This window comes from Ooceraea biroi, chromosome 11, assembly GCF_003672135.1.
Source record: "Ooceraea biroi isolate clonal line C1 chromosome 11, Obir_v5.4, whole genome shotgun sequence".
Lineage (NCBI taxonomy): Eukaryota > Metazoa > Arthropoda > Insecta > Hymenoptera > Formicidae > Ooceraea > Ooceraea biroi.
The window spans coordinates 12,537,462-12,557,648 of NC_039516.1; the positions used below are offsets into that span (position 1 = coordinate 12,537,462).

Sequence of the window (20,187 nt, forward strand, 5' to 3'; positions counted from 1 at the left end):
CGAGGGACCCGAAAATAGAGAAAAAAGGAGATATGTAGAAAGGAGAACAAGGATTTAGGGCGCCATGTATAATATCGGTCACGCGGGAAGTACAGATCTCTCTGGCGTTGCTGTAAAATCCTCAAAATCTCTCACGCGCGAGAGAGGGTGAGTTCCGCGATACACATCACCCCCGCGACACCACTCGTTTTCGAGCCTTATCGACGCTTTTCAGCGCTGTGAAACAGATCGACACGCCACGGAGAACCGCCCGAGCACCCCATTATTCGCAGCATTGTTCGATGCGGTCGTAAGCAGCTTCTCTTGAATGCCAGACGAGGTAGCGAAGATGAGAGCGGAGCTGAAAGCGAAGCTGACATCGAAACTGGAAGAGGAGGCAAGAGCTCCGAGAGCTCTGAGAGAGGCGGGAAGAACACTTCGTTCCTGTCTCCCTTTCTTGCTTAGGTTTCAAAATATTTATTTCGTCGTGATTACATTTCACGTTGTTTCTACGTACGTATGCATGCTGCGATTACACATGTACGCGCTAACGCAGGGTTGCATAGGTCATTACCGAGTGTTAATTACATCGCGCGGGAATGCCGGCCGCGAGATCAGCACGCACGCATATACGCACAAAGTACACGAAACACACACGAGACGACACCCGTAAATTCCTGGATGAGGGAACCGATAATTCCCAGCTTCCACATTCGTGTTGAATCCTGCGGGTTTATTGGTCGATAACGTTCGCAGAATACACTTGATATCGCGACGTTGACCGAGGATGCGGGCCAGCTTGCGTATGCGGAATTCAGATCGGGGTGGTTTGCGTGAACGCACGACGCCAGGATTGAACGATCGATGGAGCATCCACGAGAGATATATACGTAGAGATATATGTCCTGATACATCTACATGACACGCACGTCACGCGCGACAGAAAGATTCCCTCCTTCAAGAAAAATAAATCTGCCAGATCATGGCGAATATGATGGTAGACGTAATTTATCGTCGCACAGATTTCTTTCATTGAGAACTTTATCAAGAAACAATCAAAAAGCTAAAATATATTAATACATTATTATATAATATATAACAGAATATTAGATCAGTCAAAAATCGATTCGATTTGCCCGTCGAATTTTGCTTTATTGCATTCAGTGGAAACAAATTATTCATCGACCCAATAATCACCATTATTGTGCATGATTAAACCTTATTGTTCATGTTGACATTATTAACATTGTTGCTTGTATTACATATACATATACATGACGTTAGCTATTGAAAATAGAACTGAACTTTTTGACTGACCTGACATTTAACACTAATAAGCAGGTAGTTTTATTAAAATATAAACGCTAAACTTGAAGAAATGTATTTTATGTAAAATGCACCTTCCCATAAAAATCAGATAATCGTAAAAAGAAAAGAAAATTAATTTCTTATTATTAAAACAAGAGAAAGCATGGATTACCGTGCTTTTCGAATTCGTCGCTAAGTGCGTAACGATTATAAAGTTAATTAACGGGACACGCACAGTGAGCCGCAATTATGCCGCTGTCACAATTACCGTCACGATTGTTCCTAATTATTCACCGAACGAGGGAAATCCACCCGCCGCGAGATAGACGCCGATTGATCGCGCAATCCCACGAGATCCGGTTTGACAAGCACCCTCCTGTCATCATGGTTCATGTACATATGAAGCGCTCGATTGCGGGGGTGTGTATCGATCAAGCTCATCAAAACGATGACGTGCGATCCCCCGGGCCCGGCATTCGATCCGCTCGACACTTAGAAAAATCAGGGATATTATTTCAACATTGATATGTCGGCCTACATTGGGTGTCGTTTTTTGCATTTCGCTCGCTCGAATCCCTCGTCTCGCCAATAAAATTGGCAGACCGAAATGACAAATCCACGTGCCATCCTCTCGAGAGGACCACCCTCCAATACATATTTATGCCTGTATACATGAGCGATAATCGCATGCCATTGTTTCTCTCCTTGTGATCATTTAGTGAAGAAAGGAGAGGAAACCATTCGGAAAGCACGTTTTGGCTGTCGTGGCAACGTTCTTAATATACTGAATTTCTATTAATTACTCTAAATTTTATATAATTAAATAATGGCAAATTCTGAAATTAATCAATTCCTGCTTTTAACACGAGTACCTTGAACGTTTATTCGCTTGCCTATTTAATTACTTAGTTCGACTCGCATCTTTGACAGGAATCAGAAGAGTATTTCTACGGTTTCCCAATCATTTATCCGCGTTTAATCAACTTTCGACGTCCTCAGTGCACCCAATTTACACACCGTTCTCGACCTTGATTGGACACTATTCAGGGAGAAGAAACGATGGCGTGCGATGCTCTCCTCGCTCGCGAAATAGAAGCAATAGGTATCGATACATCACGCCACGACAGGGTGGTTTCAGACCATCGCCGCCGCATTCGTTAGGGTTAGAGTGTCGACAACGTGGCAAAGAGGAGGAGAGCGAGAGAACTGACCCCTCGATCGATCACTGGGCCCCCCGCCGGTTAAAGGGGGGCTCCTAAACGCGAGGGAACTAAATATTGAATAAATTTCAGGAACACTGAGAATTTGAGGTAAATCGCGCGAGAGACCAGCGGCGCTTTCTATTAGGATTCTCGCCATTCGCTTCCTCACCGGCACTTCATCCCTTAAGTGACCTCTACGAATTGAATTACGGTGTACGATATCGCCCTGCCCCATGGTATCCATCATCATGGTCGAGGAAATTGCACTAACGACGAGCGCAGCTTCCACCACGTAGATGGACCAAACGCGACACTTGCACTCGCCTCGGGCTCTCGCGATTTCGCCTTTCGGGAAATTAACATGAAAACGTAGAACTTTCCTTGCTTCAAAATGAAAATTCCATCGTGCGCAGCTGGAGGATTGAATTAATCTGCCGCGAGACACACAATCGGCAAAATCTAGGTCGCGCTCGAAAAGAAAAATAATTCGCATTGTATAGTACATTCGCGATACTTGGCGTCGGATATTAAAAATTCTCGATAAATCGCTGTGAATAAAAATTATCGCTGGAAATTGATTACACATTCAGTATACATAATATCTCATTGTGCTGCGATTTTGCCGGTTTTTTATTTTGTCAAATAAAATCGTCGCCGAGACGCAGCAAAAGAGAGTTCTTTACTAAATAATGTTGAATAAATTTCAGGGCGAATTACATAATCAATTCACGATTGTGTATAGTACTTACAGACTGCATTTTTCTGGCTTACATGCCACAGCTTCTCGGGCGGCGTTGGAAACTTACGCTGGCCTAATGGTCATAGATTCATCACGCGCGGAATTATATATACAATTGTAGCGCATTTAACGTGATATGCATATCACATTGAAGTTGGTTGCAACCTATTACATATTACATTCTTCTTCGTTTGTATCCCTCGCTAGTGGAGCGCACAAAATTTCCCTCCGTCGTATCGAAATCGCATTACCAATTGTTTCTCGCTCGCAGCATTACACCGTCACAACATCGCGTGGCGTCACATGTAATCGGGTTGCAGAACGCGATTACGATTACACTGACGTGCGAATCAAGTTTCGAGATCCGATCGCTGCAATTTGCGCGGAAGACCGAAACGAAAGATCGATTATATAATTAATCTCTCTCACAATGCAAACGCGCGCGGACTCATTTAACACACGACTTGATAAATTAATCATTAATTTTCATGTCCAGTTTAAATTAACAGCCATTTTCTCGATTAATAATTAAGTAAACGCGAGAATAATTGATAATTTAATTCTTCCCGCCCAGTTTCGATGAAGTAGTTTATCTCTCGAGTTCTTACCGTTGCTTTGAGAAGATAAAGTTCTGAAGATGAAGAGTCAGCCCTCTTACTGTGAGAAATTTAATATATTCTTCTTACTCATGATACTTTTCGCGAAATCTCGTTAATTATAATAATATAATTTCCATTTTTCACATTTTTTATAATTAATGTCTGCTAAAGAGTTCACCAAAATATGTACTACAATATTGCAACGTATTATTTGAGAATTATAATAATTAATTTAATAATTAATTCATTTGTAGCTACAATGCTTGCGCGTAGGCTGTAATTAATAATAATTATACTCGACGAGGGTTAGCGCAGTTACGTGTATAAGAGCTCGAGAATCTCATCCCTTTCGTAAACCTTAGGAACAATGGAACTCCAAGTAATATTTAACGACCGGTTTCGTTCGCACTAAACCATTACGTCGCGCACATATATTTTCATGTATGGAAACAATGAATTATTATAAAAGTCGAGGAAGATCATGATACGGAATTTTCATGATATCTTTGGAACATCTCAAATCAACATATTACAATTCGTCAGCCAGAAAAACATAATTCCAAGATTATTCCAGGAATATTCCCTCTTGCATATCTCTAGTCACAAATTTCTTTGGATATTACACAAATTCTCGAAAAACTTTTCGCCTACTTCGAGCATCGAGAAAATGTGGTACTGAACGAATTGAGCCATCGGGGAGAAACTGGAATCACACGTCATCCCAAGAACGCAGCCCCAGTCCTCCGGAGAGAAAGAAATGGTAAAGTTAGAAGGGAAATGTCAGCACATCTCGATGTAAAAATAGTTGCGTCCCACGAATAAAAAGAGAGAGAAAGAGAGAATGACCACCCAGCCGTCGCCAGAGTTGTCGGTTTCCTCTCGGTATCAGCCCCTTCCTCGTTGAGGGTTGCCTCGAGAATCACCTAGACCGGATCCGGAGCAGGTGCGAGCAGCTGCATGCTACTGCTCGATTTCGCGATCTGCAACGACAGATCATGCGCTACATCGAAAATTGTCCAACCTTGTATTTGAACAAATTAAGCCTCGTAAATAACAACGAAACCAGAAAATCTTAATGGATTAACTAACAATATAGTCACATATTTTAATTCTAGTTTATGATATTATTCTGGAAAACAAGGATTAATAAAATCTCTTTATTAAAATAAATATATCTACTTTGTCAAGATAGAAAGTTGGAAATTGTGAGACATTTTGAAGAGGATTAAAGTATCAAGGGCAGGCTGTAACGAATTCTCTTGGACATCAACATTGACACGGCAAATACATTGGATAATCGGATAACAGGCGGATCAACAGACAGAGGAATAGAAAGGATCGGACAACCGAAATAAGGCTGCGCAAAAAGGCACGACAGTTTAATTCAGTCTGACCTGGGAAACGAGGACGCGGCGCAATCAAGCGGATTAAATAATTTGCGCTCCAAGACCCCTCTTCCTGTCAGCAGAGGGCGAGAGAGAACTGGATGGTCAGATACGCGCGTATTTTCGACTCGAGGAATTCGTGACCGTTATTGACCCATTAAAGTCCGTAATCGGCCGGAGCTTCGCAGAAAAACTGTGTCACCTTGACTCGTAGACTGCTCCGGATCGATCTGCGTCTCGTCGTAAGAAGTGCTCGAGATATTTTCAAGGACTTTCAACATACGAAAATAGATCCGGCACCGTAAAATTATATTATACAATCTGAGAGCGAAAAGAAGAGCAATGGCGGTTGAATGAACTTTTCGGGAGATGCTACTAAAGAACGTAGGTGTGTGGGAAACATGGAACTGTGCGAGCAATCGAACCATTAAGAGCAAGAAGGGATTTGGATTTGGAAGAAACTGGCTTTTCTTCTCAGGATTCTTGCGATCGTACCTGGTGTTCCGGTTGCTTGTTGGATTTCCTGGCGTAGATCTTCAGGACTCTGCAGTTACACGCGACGGAGAGTGCCACCGCTGATCCCTGTGAGGTAAAATCGTTGTGGATAATAGAACAATGAGCTGAACAGAGCTGATATCATCGAATTACACTACAAAAGAGCACGATCGACCCAGCTTGAGTAATAGTAGAAAAAGAAAGTTCAAGGCACTCGCATTCAAAGAAAATAAATGTATGCTAGCTAGTATGTAAGGAAACTTTCCAAATACTACTTTGCCAGACATTGTTAAAATTAGGAAAATCTGAGGATCTTTTGAGAAATCGCAAACCTTTAAAATTTCTGGATGCCATTGGAGGAATGAAAGATGGAAAATGCGAGGCGAAAAAGAGTAAGTAAGAGCCTCTGGGAGGAAACCGAAAGGACGGTTGGACACAGCAGGTAAAAGTAAGGAAAAGCGGCACGTCTTCGGCCATTTCGAGATTCGTCGATCGCGAAAAGCTCTCGCTGTTGAAGAACACTCGACTTGACTTGGCAAACTTGGTCCACGGGAAAGAAAGACGGCGATGGACTAAGTACAAAGGGAAAAGGAGGGAGAGAGGAAAGTGCGCTGAAAAGCCGTTTACGCAAGATCGAACGCGTCAGGAGCGGAAAGTTCCTCGAGGAACTCGAGGAAAGAGACGAAGGGGCGAAAGGAATTCCGCGCGTTCCTGCCCTTCGCCCTCTTTATGCGAGACGCGGCGACGCGGGAAAATGTTGAGGACTTCTCGGCCAGGGAGATCTCTCTCCAAGTTGAAAAGGAAGTTGGTGTAATATCGGAACCATCAGCGAATACCGAACGTATGGTAATCGGAATGTATTTGAATCTACAAGAAATTGCATTAATTTCAAATTTCGTTTGAGATGAGCTACACGATAGAATAATGTCGGCAGAAAAATAATGGCTGGCATATCGTTTGAGATAATCGAGTAAAAGAAAAAGTATATTCATGTAGAACCAAACGCGACGACGTGCGACACCATCCGCAATTCACGATAATCCATTCTCGCAAAATTCATTAATAATCCAATCTTCGCTCCTTAACATCAATTCCTAACGCGTCTTCGTTCGTAACCGCGTCACGATCCGCCGAAATTATCCGATGGAAATATCACGGCCGATGGAAGTGCATCGTTAAGGAAGGAAAACGGGAAGAAAAATGTGAGACGTTGGAAGCGATGGGTTTTCCGAACTTCTTCTTCTTCGCGTGCGCGCAAGTACCTTTCTTTTCTGCGTACCTTAAGCGGAATGACGGACGTGCTTTTTGTGGATTTTTGCACGTCATCCCTCTACGTACCTGCAGGGAATGGCCCGCGCAAAAAAGTGTCCAGATGAAGGGAACCTTCCAAACTCTGGCGGCCACTCCGCACGCGGCCACCAGACCGATAATCAGGCTGACTTTCAGGAAGAGCGTGAGCTGCAACGCTTGCCGCCTCTTCATCTTCTCGCGCTGCTTTATCTCGAGCTGCATGCTGCACGTGTACCTGCGTGTGTACGAGCGCGTTTTACTTCGCATGACGTAACTCGTGACCGAGAAAAGGAAAACTTTCGGAGCATGACCGGGGAACTCGGGAAAAGCAAAGTTTCGAGTTACGAAGATGAAAATATACGAGCACGAGTCACTTTAAGAGAAATAAAGTATCTTGAAATCGAGAAATTTGGAGAACGCCTAGAATTCCCAGAAACACGAAACTCAGACTGAATAATCAGTATTGCAAATACTTGTGTGGGCGTGCAATTTTTCAAAAAACTTGTCGCACTACCATGGCATATCTAAGCTAATTCTAAAAATATCGATGAGCTTTTAAAATATACTAAGAAATATGCGTTTCTATTTTTGTAGCGTAGACGACTATTAAATTAAATCGAGCTGTAACCGAAGGATGATTATACCTCGATACGATCGCAGCCTTGAGGAGGTAGTAATCAGAAGTTAGCAGTAGCAAAACGACCGGTAAGGCAAACGCGTAGACTGTCGGCGTAACTCCCAGAAACCTGAAATTCAGACACGTATGGGAGACCTGATATTGTCTCCACACTGTTAAACACTGACTTTCATCACTGTTAAGGTACATATTACACAGAATTTATCTATAAGACACCACTATCAAAGAATACCTAAAGAGTCATGCAAACAATTGTTTTGTTAAATCTCATTGCTTAAACTGTTTCCTTATATTATTATATATTGTTCTTACATAATAAACAGCCCATGAAATAAAAGTCATGATTAAATTTGTTTGGATTAAAATTCGAGGCCTCTATTGAAATATAGTACCCATTTAGAAATAACGAATTGAATTTTCAGAAATCAATTTTTATGCAATCGCAGCATTGCTTCTGGGATGAAATGGTAGGAATATAGAAAGGTGCGGCGGAGATATTCATCAACTCCCATTTATTACGTCTCGCCTATAAATCGCACGTGCGAGCGGAATATCCAAAAATCCCGTCGTTATCTAGCGACGAGAACGGAACGGATCAAAGAACATCTGCAAAATACGCCAGCGATTTTATCGAGAAACACTCCGCCGATATCGAATACCCATTTTCGATGCTCGTCTACTTTGCACACGCCGACAGACCGATTTTTATATATATATATGCCGGCACAAGAAATATTTCCCGCCGTTTATTTTTCGCGATTGCATCTCTCGGATATTCAGCCAAGTGGAAATCCTTCGTCTCTGGGGAATTTCTCAATTGAAACCGTCGTGCAAGTGAACGCACACTCTGAATGCACGGATAATATACAAAATTGCAATAACACGGGAGATACACGGAAATGGGGCCCTCGAAAGCCCAGAGAATCTCCCTGCGAGGAATCATTTCTGACAATCACGACTGTTATAAATAAATTTTGAATCGTACAACGTACAATTCAAAATTTATCATGATATCTCTTTTATGATGAATTCATATTGCATTGTTGCAAAAAAATATTGTTCTACATCATCTTGCTCGTTTTAATTCTTTTTCAGTGGATACGGTAATCGCGAATTGTAACAATGTTATTATTAATCACGATGCAGTTACGTCAGTTATTCGTTTCTTTCTTTGAAGGGTAGGCGGATTAAACGCTACGTTAAACTTTTAATATCCACGCCAACAATCTTGAATCGTAACGTCAAAAGGGAGGAAGAATACGTGCATAATTCTCGAAGGGTGAATGCCCATGAAAGGAATTTTCGCCGACAAGAATCTCTCTGGCTCGACAATTCAGATTTGCAGGAAAACTTCTCGTACAAAATAAAAAGTTCTCATCGCCAGTTAGTACAATATGTAAGAGAGAATTTTAATTCAAATGTTAAATATACTTCATATCTTTCAACTACTTAATGCACATACATACAAAGTCCAACCAAGTCTGTCAAGAAATGCGCATATTTTAATTGCTCGCCATAGTTTGCACCAATAAATAAATAAAAACTAAAAGACTAAAATAAGAAAGACTAAAAAGTGGCTTAAAAAGAATAAATTTAAATAATTTCGCAAACTTGCAGAGGAAAATATCGCGGACTACCTGCACAACGAGAACTGCTGTCTCTTATCGAATATCTCCCTTTGTCGAGAAATGACGCGAATCTCGTTCGGGTTCGGTATTCCGGTTCGCCAATGTCGGGCGAATCTGATTTAACGAAAATTGGTCATTCGACGGTTCCACCGTGAGTGGGAAATGGGCGGGGGAAGGTGGAGGAAGGAGGAAGGGTATAAAGGACAGAGAAAAAGAGGAAGAAAACAGCACGAACGGAAAATCTGGAAATAAATAAATGATCTGCACCGTGTACACGCGACATTCCTCCGAAGGACGGTTCCGGCGAAGCCACTAGTTTCCGCTCCGTTCGTCCAATATCCTGGCGAGTTCGAGCATGGAAAAATGACTCCGCGCGGTGGTGAATTCTTTATGGTTGGGGATGAATCGCGTCCCCGTCATCGTTACCTCCTACCCGCTTGCCTTTTCGATCCACGCGCGCTGACAGCCGCGGTGAACGCAAAATAGGTCGCGACGCCGAAATGCGAGCACGATGGAATGCACATATTAGGTACGGGGAGAATCGCACGTGACTCCGTTAACTTGCGTTCTACCGCAAAGAGAGAGATCCAAGGTCTGTGTAGCTGTCACTCTCAGTTCGGTAAATCGAGCACGAGAAGTGAAATTGCAAAGTGGCAGGAGATAAACCGCGAATTGAATATGAAAAATGTTGAGTCTTTACTGTCCACGAGATGTTTTCTTCATTCCATTTTATTGCGTCAGAAATAAATGTCAAGAATAAATGAAAGAATATATTAATTGTATTTGTACTATTTAAAAAAATGATGATAGTACAAGATACAGTATCAAAATCACTGAGAACGAATATATTACGATCGAAGACAAAATTGAACATGATTCAATATTGCATTAATTTTGTCAGATCAATCATCTGTTCAGATTTTTCTTAACTTTATTGCCTATTTTTCTAAGGCAAAAGATGTGTTGTTCAAGATTTTTCTACGGTGCAAAAGATAAATATTCTAAAACGGTGAAGAAATCCAGTATCAGTGGTAAGTACGAGTAGGAATAAAGTGCAAAAATGATGCAAAGGATTCTGGCTCTGCGGCTTCGAAAGCGGAAAGGGAGCAAATGAGCCGTGTCGGGAAGAAGCCAGTCTCGAGCCAGTGGATGCAGAGGAAAACGGAAACGGAGACGAAGTAACGGGGGAAGTTGAAGCTGATGGCTCGAATCAAAAGGAAAACTGTTGAAAAAGTTTCCGACGTTCAACGTTGAAAATTAATCATGCTGCTATGCCAAAAGTCAGTTATACAGAAAGACTGACATTATTACAAAAATTTTCAAAAAATAATCAGTCATTTAATTATCATTTTATGCAATCGCATTTATCATTATTTAACGTTATTATTTCTCATTATACAAAACAAAATCAACGAGGAAACGTTCTGTTTTAATTCTCCAACATCAGTGGTCCACATTGCCGTACCCCATAATCACTATTCGGCCGTAGCGAAAGGGTTGCTACGCCATGGATAATCAAAGAGATGACTTACCAGCAGTTGAAAGGGGTGAGATCATTGACACTCCAGAAATCGTGGCTCTCGCGGCTCTGCAAAAAGGTCGCCAACGCGAGGGTGAGCAATGGTGCACCCCATGCGAACAAGCTGTACTTCAAGTATGTCGGCGGGTCGTCGCGACGCGGTAAGGACGCCACGGTGGCGTACAGGTGATGGGACATCGCCGCCAACCAACAAACCACAGATACCCGCAAATATTGCAAACTCAGACCAAGCGAGATGCACAGCTCGGAGTCCTGCAAAGCAAAGGGCAAACGCTGCTTTCGGTATCTGCAAAAGTTTCTCTCTTCCTCTTTGAATCCTCTTGAATGAAAATCAACTTTCCGCATGACGCAAACGGAGTGACTGGCGAGCGAGAGGAACGATCGATAGATTGTAAAAAAAAGAGAGGAAATTTAATTCCTAGGCAGAGGCCGGGAATTATAAAAATAAAACCGTGATGCGATTATCATTCAAGTTGATTCTGACAACACGATGCGTTATAGTTGTAAGAGATCGTGTATCACATATTTCAGATAATTATACAATTACATGTTAAGACATAAAATACATTATGCATATTAAAAGATTAATATTCTCTATAAATCTTGAAAATACAAATACGCAAAGGGATAAAAGTGAGTGGTGAGTCTCTCGGGTGGCGAGCGAGCGAAGAAACTCGCTCTTTCGTTCGATTTATAGGTTATTATAGGGAGTCATGAATTTCGTACTCGCGGACAGAATCGTCCAGCGGTATTTTCTAGCGCGGATAAACGTCACCGTCAATTTGCTCCATGATAAATGACGAGTACGAGTAATTCACGATAGTAGCCTAAACTTGTGGGTATGGATATATGGCTAGCGAATCATATCCACGTCGCCAATTCCACGATACGTGTACGCACGTATCTGTGCGTAGGTACGTGTGCACACTATCATGTAATACCGCGAAATAATCGATCATGCTAGTCGACATTGACGAACACGCTGTTGATTCGCTAATTTATGGAGTAGTTCGCATTGGGTAAATAGTGCGGTATTAATATTATTGTGTAGTAATGACGTACATAAAAGCCCCCTTAATTCCCTTCAATCTTCACGACTAAAATAATTCGCCACGGCAGCGGTACACCGATGAAATTCAACCGGAATAAACTCCCGCCGATATCGCGATAATCAGTTTAACATCATTGTGCAATACGGAATAATAACTGACACGTTATTGCGACCGGTTCACAGGGTCAATCATGATCATTATCTCACATGGATTCAGATCGAAATTGCAATGGACAAGATTCTGATGAATTCAGCTGCGAAAATATTATTTACTCACAGTTAAGGATTACAGGGGTTGTTTTGAGTACCTACCAATGTATAATATAATATTGAATCTTTTCTTTAATACATTCATCGCCATGCATGATTTACCTAACTTTCCATCTTAAGAAGATATAAAATAATAACAATAATATTTAATATCCGTAATATGCAAATTGCACAATGTGCTCTTGGAGAAACACATTTATGTGTTACGCGACAGATTATTGTACTTGTCTCATTCCGCCATAGCTCAAGCAACCTGACATCTCTTGTTTTTTCAGGACAGATACGTGTGCGACGTGTGTTCGGCTTTGAACAAACTACGTGAACAATATGCTCATGCTGCAACGTGACACTAAAAGAGTAAAATGGAGAGCCCTTCATCTGTCGTAACCGATACTCCGTTACATCGTAGACATGGCACTTCCGTCCTCTCTCTCGCACTCTAATGCACGGTTGCAACAATAGCGCGCGTGCGCGGGGGTGTGTATACTCGCCGATCGACACGAAAATAAATTAGAGATACGCGCGAGTGCATTGGAATTTGCGCGACTCACGCGAAAGGGCTCTGCGAGGTAAAATTGCATCGGACAAGCGAGCGAAGGGCTCGTCGGTGGACGAATTTTCCATGGACATGCGTTCTCAAACGATTCCCTTTGCGCGCAATTCTTGCGCACCATTAAACCCTCTGTCATTCCGTTTGCACCGATGTTCGGTTTTCGTCGACGCGCGACGACGCGATTCCGACCGGGCACAGAGGAGGGAGCACGAGGGAGAAGTTCTGTGATTACAGGGAAAGTAAAATTGCGCTAATTCCGGATTCGGAGCCGGATTTCTCGGGGGAGTGGTCGTGCGCAATTTTTGCCCGCGGATAATCCCCCACGCCATTCAGCTTTCGTTCCATTCGCAAATTCCGCTTTCAATCTCTCCCCCGATGGAAAAATTCCCCGTGTACGGAATGTTTGGTGGAAATTTAATTCCCGGCGTGTATCCGTGAGCGATCGCGGGCCCGCGAACAAGATCGAGTTATGGGATTAGTATTTATTTCCAGCACGGCGAAATTCCGCGGGCGGTAATCCAACGCGGTCTATTTCCGCTTTCAGTCATGGATATACACGAGAACTCCCTTCGGGAATTTCGTTATAACGAGAACGCGCGTATATGCGCGGGCACACGAAACTCTCGCCGAGTCGTAGACTCGACTCAAGTTATTTCTCTCCAGTTTGTGGGCGAGCATTCTTATTCGCGAGTGAGTTTCCGCCTTGGAATTCGATAGACTCCCCTTCCGGCCTTTCGGGATTATTTCACGAGGGATGGAATGCTAACGACGCTCACGGACTTCGGCCAAACTCTTTATTACATCGGTATGCACGTTTCTGCAATTGTCGCTTGATTCAGTACGATCAGATGTAATTAAGTCAAATTAGATCTGATTATGTTGCCGGAAGTCGCACGTGCCACAACGCAGACTGGTAATTGTTCCCGCGAGCGCATCGAAATAAATCCCGTGCGATGTAATGAAACAATATTCAGTCGTGCACAGGTAACACCGAGAATTGCGTTATTGTTACGGCGTTATTGAAACGTCGCCGTCGGTGGGAAAGACTCCGTCATCGCGGTCGCAACTGCGTAACATTGTCAGAACCTGTCGCTGGAAATAATTCTCGAAATGTCGAGCGCGTGGCGCGATTCCAGTGGCAGTCGACGTCGCGCGAAGAAACCCAGTTTCAGTTGTAGTTTACGCCGGTTGATACGCCGCGAAATCAAGATTCCACCGTGAAATGTAATTTCTCTTTGCGGATGTCGGACGGCGAACGTAGCAGAAAAAATTACTTTTGTGTCAATTCTCCACACACCCTTCTTTCTCTCTCTCCCTCGCACGCTTGAGTGGTACGCGAGAGTGGCTCAAGTTAAAAGCTGGATGTCACGAGACGATTAATTCCCGGTTATTGCTTCGACAATAAAAGAAGACTGAGACTACAACTGAAATTAAAAAGACCGAAAGGTCCGTGAGGGGAGGATTTATAGGGAGATAAAATACCACTGTTCTACTTCGAGGTTCCGCGATCGGTATTCCATTCGTGCTTCCACCATGAGGAGAAACCACCCTCTCATTCGATACGCGCAAATCACCGTCGTTTTCGTGGAGCTCGCGTATCCGTTAAAACCGGAAATAGATAGACTCGATCAATCTCCTGTCGCGGTAGCTCTCAATTGACCGAACGGGGTGTTTCAGACGGCGCCGAAGGAACATCGTGTCGCGAACGAGGGATCTTTCAGGGAAACCTGAATTATTCGAAGCCACTTCGAACACAGCGGTAAAACAAATGGTCGGAAGGCGTGCGAAAGCTCGGTGACCGGCCGCGCTTCCGGTACGTGACGCGCGAGTAAGTCCCGGATTATCCCCTTGTCTGAACAGCCACGTAGGATATCGAGCGACGAGATTTGAGAAATCCTGTCGTCAGCGAAAATCGATTTCCACTAGGCAGCTTTTCTAAAGCCTAAGAGATTCACCCAAAAACGAGACCGCACTAATATCGCTGCCTTCAAAAAGTTCAAATGCAAACTCTATAGAAATATTGTTTAATGTTAATGAAATAATGAATCATTAATCTCAAAAAGCAATTTGTTAGAACTAATTATTTATTATCACACGTAAAGCAGAAAATGAAATAGTTTATTCGGCGAACCTCTACTGGCAAAACTTTGCATAAATCCGAGAGTTAATTCTGAAATATTTCGTTTATCGCGAAATTAGAAAAGACTTTAACGTTCTCGCGTTTTCCGAGTATCGTTACGGCGTTTCGCTGCAACCTTAATTGGCAAAGTTTTTACATCGTCCCACGAATCGTCCATTCGTTAAAAACGACAGGCTGTATTGCTGTTTTCAAATCCTCCTCCTATTCTTCCGTACAAAACCGAGCGGAAGTGCGATATCGCTCACGACATTCCTCACTGACAGAAAATACGGGGGATGGTAATCCTGGCGATTTTTTGCGGAGATGTAAAATGCGAGGATACAAAATGTATTCACGCCATTTACTTCCGACCAAACGATAGCTAATAATTCTTAGCAAGCAATAAGAAATAAATCCATTCTTTTCGTATGACACTGCCGCTTGTTCATCTATTAATTCGTAAGCGACACAAGCGAGAGCAGGCCAGAGATAAAGTAAGAACAAAAGATTGTGAAACGAAAAATTGATGAAGATCGAAGAAGGAAGGTTTGAAAGTGCCTGACAAATGTGCCTGGCCCGGGTTTCATCTTTTCTCAATAGTCGTCGTCGTTGAAGAAAAAAGGAATGGTAAGCCCGATCCCAGCACAGCGTGCACAGAAATAAATTACTACCCCTAGATGTTCAATTTCGCGTGCTCACAGATGAAATACGGATGAGGGAAGAGCGTCCGCCCCTCGCGGAGACTTTTCATCGCGATATCAATCTCCTACCGGATGTACGCGATCGGTTTGATCTCCCACGTCTCTTCCGTTGTCGGAATTACCGTGAAACGGAGTTAATATCGGAGATATCGACATGCGAAACGTGCATTACGCTTGCAAGACGTACTTGAGACATACGTCATATGCGACACTTTCCGGTTATTCGTTTTATCCGATTTTCTCTTTCTCTCTACCGCTGGAAAGTTGCTTTATTTGATACTTCAATGCTTGGACGATCGTGAGAATGAAAGCGCATTGGTTCCCGTGAACGTCGATTGCCACGTAACGTTGGCAATTATGAGATTCTGATTGATTGTTGATTTGTTTATGTATCATATATTCTTTTGTTTTTTTTTAATCACCGGTTTCTCGGACGTGCAACCAAGTTATAGTGGCGTACCATGTGTTTGATCGATTTTTTATCGAGAGAGGGAGAAAAAGAGAAGCGCCAGTCGCAACGGTGCAGATTCGTGCTACAAAAATAAGCTCTCATTTATTGTATAAGGGTACCACCATCTGACAGCCATTAGGTGGAGATGCGGGAGAGGATTTCTTCTTTGTCCCGCAGCGAAAATCGCGAAAACGTCGTTTCGTTCACCCTCTTTCTTTCTGCTCCCTTTCTGTTCGCAAGATGCTTCGACACACGCGTCCCGAGTACGGAAACAGTCTGGCTGTTTTCCTTCGCGTCGATACCTCGCTTTCATGATAATCTCGTTATCGTTAAAAGAAGATTTACGCGACCAACAAGGTATACCTGTCATTCGGAAATTGCCGCGAAGATAAACGAATAATGAACAATTCGACAGATAAATTTCTCATATCGGCTATTAAAATGTAATTTGCACAAAAGTATTTACAATTTAAGTTTTACTATAATTTATAATATAAATTATTATGTGCTGCGAATCGCATTTAGATTATTTATAATGTTTTATTATTATAAATAATTGTAGATAATATCATAATTAATATTAGGCAATTGTGAAATATTGTTCAAAAGCGTAATTTGCGTATCACTTGACAAATAAAAATGCATGAAATTTACAATATTTTATAGAGCGAATAAATATTTTTGCATCCCCTTTTTTATCATCCTGTTCTTTTTTCACCCAAGAATTTTGCTTTCTTCTCCCAAGCGGTTGCAAATTACATTGTTATGGCACACGTTCTCTCTTTCTCTCTCAAAACACGCTCCAAAATAAATTGGTTTTCCACAGTTGCGTTAACTCTGCAGACGGTGCGTGTGTATGTATACGTTCAGAATTAACGTTTTTATCCAGCATAAAGAATGCTGAATAATAAGAGAGATGCAAATTGGTTCGACAATGTTTTATGCAATAATCTCGCTTCCTACACCCTAAGCAAAAGCAACCGAAAATCTAATCTTTCGTATTAAGACGTTATTTTCTTTCCTGCGAAGAAACCTGGGGAAATCTCGGGCACTATAACAAGCTCGATTGCAATTACAGGGCACTTTTGGCCCTGTTGAAAGACGGAGCGAATCCCGTTCATTCTGTCTTTAATTAAAGAAGAAAAAACGAATCCCATCAAACCCGAGAGAAGCCAAAGAATTTTTTCATTTGCAAAGGGAATTTTTTCCTTTTATGTACCACACTAAAGCACAAATAATGACGTATCGTTAGTTCAACGGTGAAAAACGGGCACATTGTTCCCTTTAATTAAAGAAAAAATTGAAGAACTGAAAAATCTTTTCTTCTTGGGGAAGAATTTTTTTATTTCCAATAACTCTTCATGTTCAGAAAAGATATCAGAGAAAGTCGAACATCCTGACTTGCCAGAGTTCGGAAATAACGATGACGTATCGTTAAGGTTCTGATACAAGGAAAAAAGAGGAGAACAAATCTCGGATGGTGCATAATCGTGATTTATGCGCGAATAAAGACTGCTGCACATCAGCAGCGGTAGAAGATTAATGAAACCTCGCGAAAGAAAGATTTTTCTACGTCGATCGCCGTTGGTGGTTATTAAGTTCATTCGCGTGGCCATAAATAATTTTTCGATAGAGATTACGTAAGCCCATGTCACGATTCATTATGTCGCCGGGACGTGGGAATTCACTTGACGGCACTTACTCGCCAAAGCGAGTTACGTTACACAACTCGGCAAGAAACGAACGGGAAAAACATCCCCATTGGGAGACGCAAGGTCTTCTCGCTTCACCCTCCGAGGCGCTTGATTATCGTCCGGTTTCCAATTTTGCTCCTAGAGCAGTCGTTACGACGTGCGGCCAGAAAACCGAGATTCACGACGACACTTTTTTGGAAATTGAAGAAGAAACGCAAGTCGTATTAGCTCTTTAAGTACAAAAACTTTTTTATTACTCTAGAAAGGGAAAATCTCACTCGTTCCCGTAAAATTGTTCTTAAGAAGAAGAAAATATCCGCGTGCAAGAAGACATTTCCTAAAGACTTTTCTTTTTTCTATAAAAGAATCTTGCTATATATAAAAATCCTACACTTGTTACATCATTAAGAAAAAAAGTTTTCCAAGGGATTTTTGTAGAGAAATACTTCACGTATAAAAAGAAATCAAATAATATTGAGAATAATTTTATTTTAATAAACGTTTGCGCTGATAAATTAAAAAAAATATTTCATCTGTTTCAATGTGAACAACCGAAATCGTATATTTCCGTTCCATAAATATCTCAATCAGCGACCGTTGAAATGATGAAAGTCGTTAAAGTCATCAGACATATACTCTGCCCGATAATTGATCGGGAAAAGTACGAAGGGCGCAGAGGGACTAGAATACCGAATCGTGAAAATAATTTTCCACGAGCGAGCGTATTTGCGGACGTTTTAGCAAACAAAAAGAATCCACCGGAATAAATACGGTGAGAATAAACGAGAGCGCGCGGAAAATATGAATATTCCGCGGAAATAATGAAAAGTACGCGCGAACGCGCGCACGAGAGAGACGCGTGACCCATTTCGCGAAAAAAAGCACCACCCACGACGATTCCGCCAGATGTGGCCGGTATTAGTGGATAACCAAGTCAATAAAACGTGTCGTAACTCGGACGCTGTCAGTGTTGCAATGGCGAGAGAACAAAAGGGATAAAAGAAAAGGTTGCACATCGAGCTACGGCCGCGGCTTATCTTCGAATCAATTATTCTCGAAAGCGCGGTTTTAACGAGCACCCTTATCTCGTAACGTTGTCTTGTCCGCTTAATGATCGAGTAAAATCGATGGTGCTGAACAAATGCAAAAATAAACGCAAGTCTGCAAATAATTATATATTGAATTTCGCGTTAGATATTTTCTGATGAAAAAATTCATATGGAATTTAGATTCTCTTCCTCCAAATTAATGGTAAATATAGGCGAGAGTAAACGAACGTATCGATACACAGATGCTACATGGATAACATTGCAAAGTTTTATTAAAAAAGTAACTAGGAACAAATACAGTTTTTTCCGTATAAGCAAATAATATTTTTATCATTATTTATGGAGAAGGGAGTGGCAGGAATAATATATTTCGTATATATTGTTTATATCGCGATTAATAAGAAATTATGTTACAAAGAAGAAATGATAAGAACCGCTAAATATAATTAAACGTGAATTAAGCGTGAATCGAAAGTTCGAGGGTTAAATTCGAGAGAGAGACGCTCAGCTCTTTTAGCTTACTAAATCATGCACGGTGAAAGGAAGATAAAATGGTCAGAAGAAGCTAAGCTGCACGATTTATGGCGTAGCATAGTTACCGATATATCTTCGTACGGCGATAAATTGATTTGCGGACGTAAAAATACCCGTCCGATCAAGTCATCTGCTAATTAAAGGGCCGTCGTCGTTTGCTACGAACGACCGGAACCTAAACGGAGCGCGAATGGGTAAGAGCATGCAGAATGAGCCCTATCATCTATCGATTAATTATCATCGGTTAATTACCATCACGTGTTTCCGCACGAGCTGAATCATCGGCGATGTGGTTAAAAAACGTAAATGTCCCCGATAAAGGCCGTCGACTTACGCGAGTCGTAGGGCTCTCTCTCTCTCTCTCATTCTCTATGTGATGCAGGGCACCCTTCAAGAAAAGTGGCATTTTTATTATTTTATATAAGAAGCGATAAATGAAGTCAGTTAATGTACGGGGTGTTTCACAACGCGCGATTTTAATTTTAACGCGTTGATTTAGAATCGACATTTTTCTGTTTTAAAAAAATGTACAGAAAGATTATTTTTTGTCGCAGCTTTTTGACTTTTCAAGCGCACCGATTTTTTTAAGTCTCATATTAAAGTACTATCAAGAGAAAATTTATATAAAGAAAAAATTTATATGAAGTGAAAATTTGTGTAATAATTTTATGTGATTTCTTGTTTTATATATAATATTTGAGATTAAGGATTACGAGATTATAAGTGAACGTTTCAGCTATTTTAGTCACGATATTCGCCTTCAAATTCCAGCAAGGAATTAAACAGGACTGTGTGCTCTCTTGGGGTTTCTGTGTCAAATTGCCGAGAATCCCCATGATATTCAATTCGTTGGAAGTTATCCATTGCAAATGCACTGTTGCACTGCGCCAGCATCTCTAGTATCTCTAGTAGCTATGTGCGGCAATCTCGCGCGAATGAATTTACTGCGCTCCGTAGTTTGCG

General features: G+C 41.8%; 1 protein-coding gene across 1 annotated transcript in view; it reads right to left on the minus strand.

The window, feature by feature from the left end:
* Positions 1–436: 436 nt before the first annotated feature.
* LOC105275293 (cadherin EGF LAG seven-pass G-type receptor 1) overlaps positions 437–20,187 on the minus strand; it is a 65,289-nt gene continuing 45,538 nt past the window's right edge. The window contains exons 4-8 of the mRNA XM_020030317.2: positions 10,795–11,054; positions 7,642–7,743; positions 7,046–7,232; positions 5,708–5,794; positions 437–4,807 (exon numbers count right to left, since the gene is read on the minus strand). Of these exons, the coding sequence (XP_019885876.2) occupies positions 4,751–4,807; positions 5,708–5,794; positions 7,046–7,232; positions 7,642–7,743; positions 10,795–11,054 (693 nt within the window). The 3' untranslated portion in view covers positions 437–4,750. The remainder of the gene's footprint in view (positions 4,808–5,707; positions 5,795–7,045; positions 7,233–7,641; positions 7,744–10,794; positions 11,055–20,187) is intronic.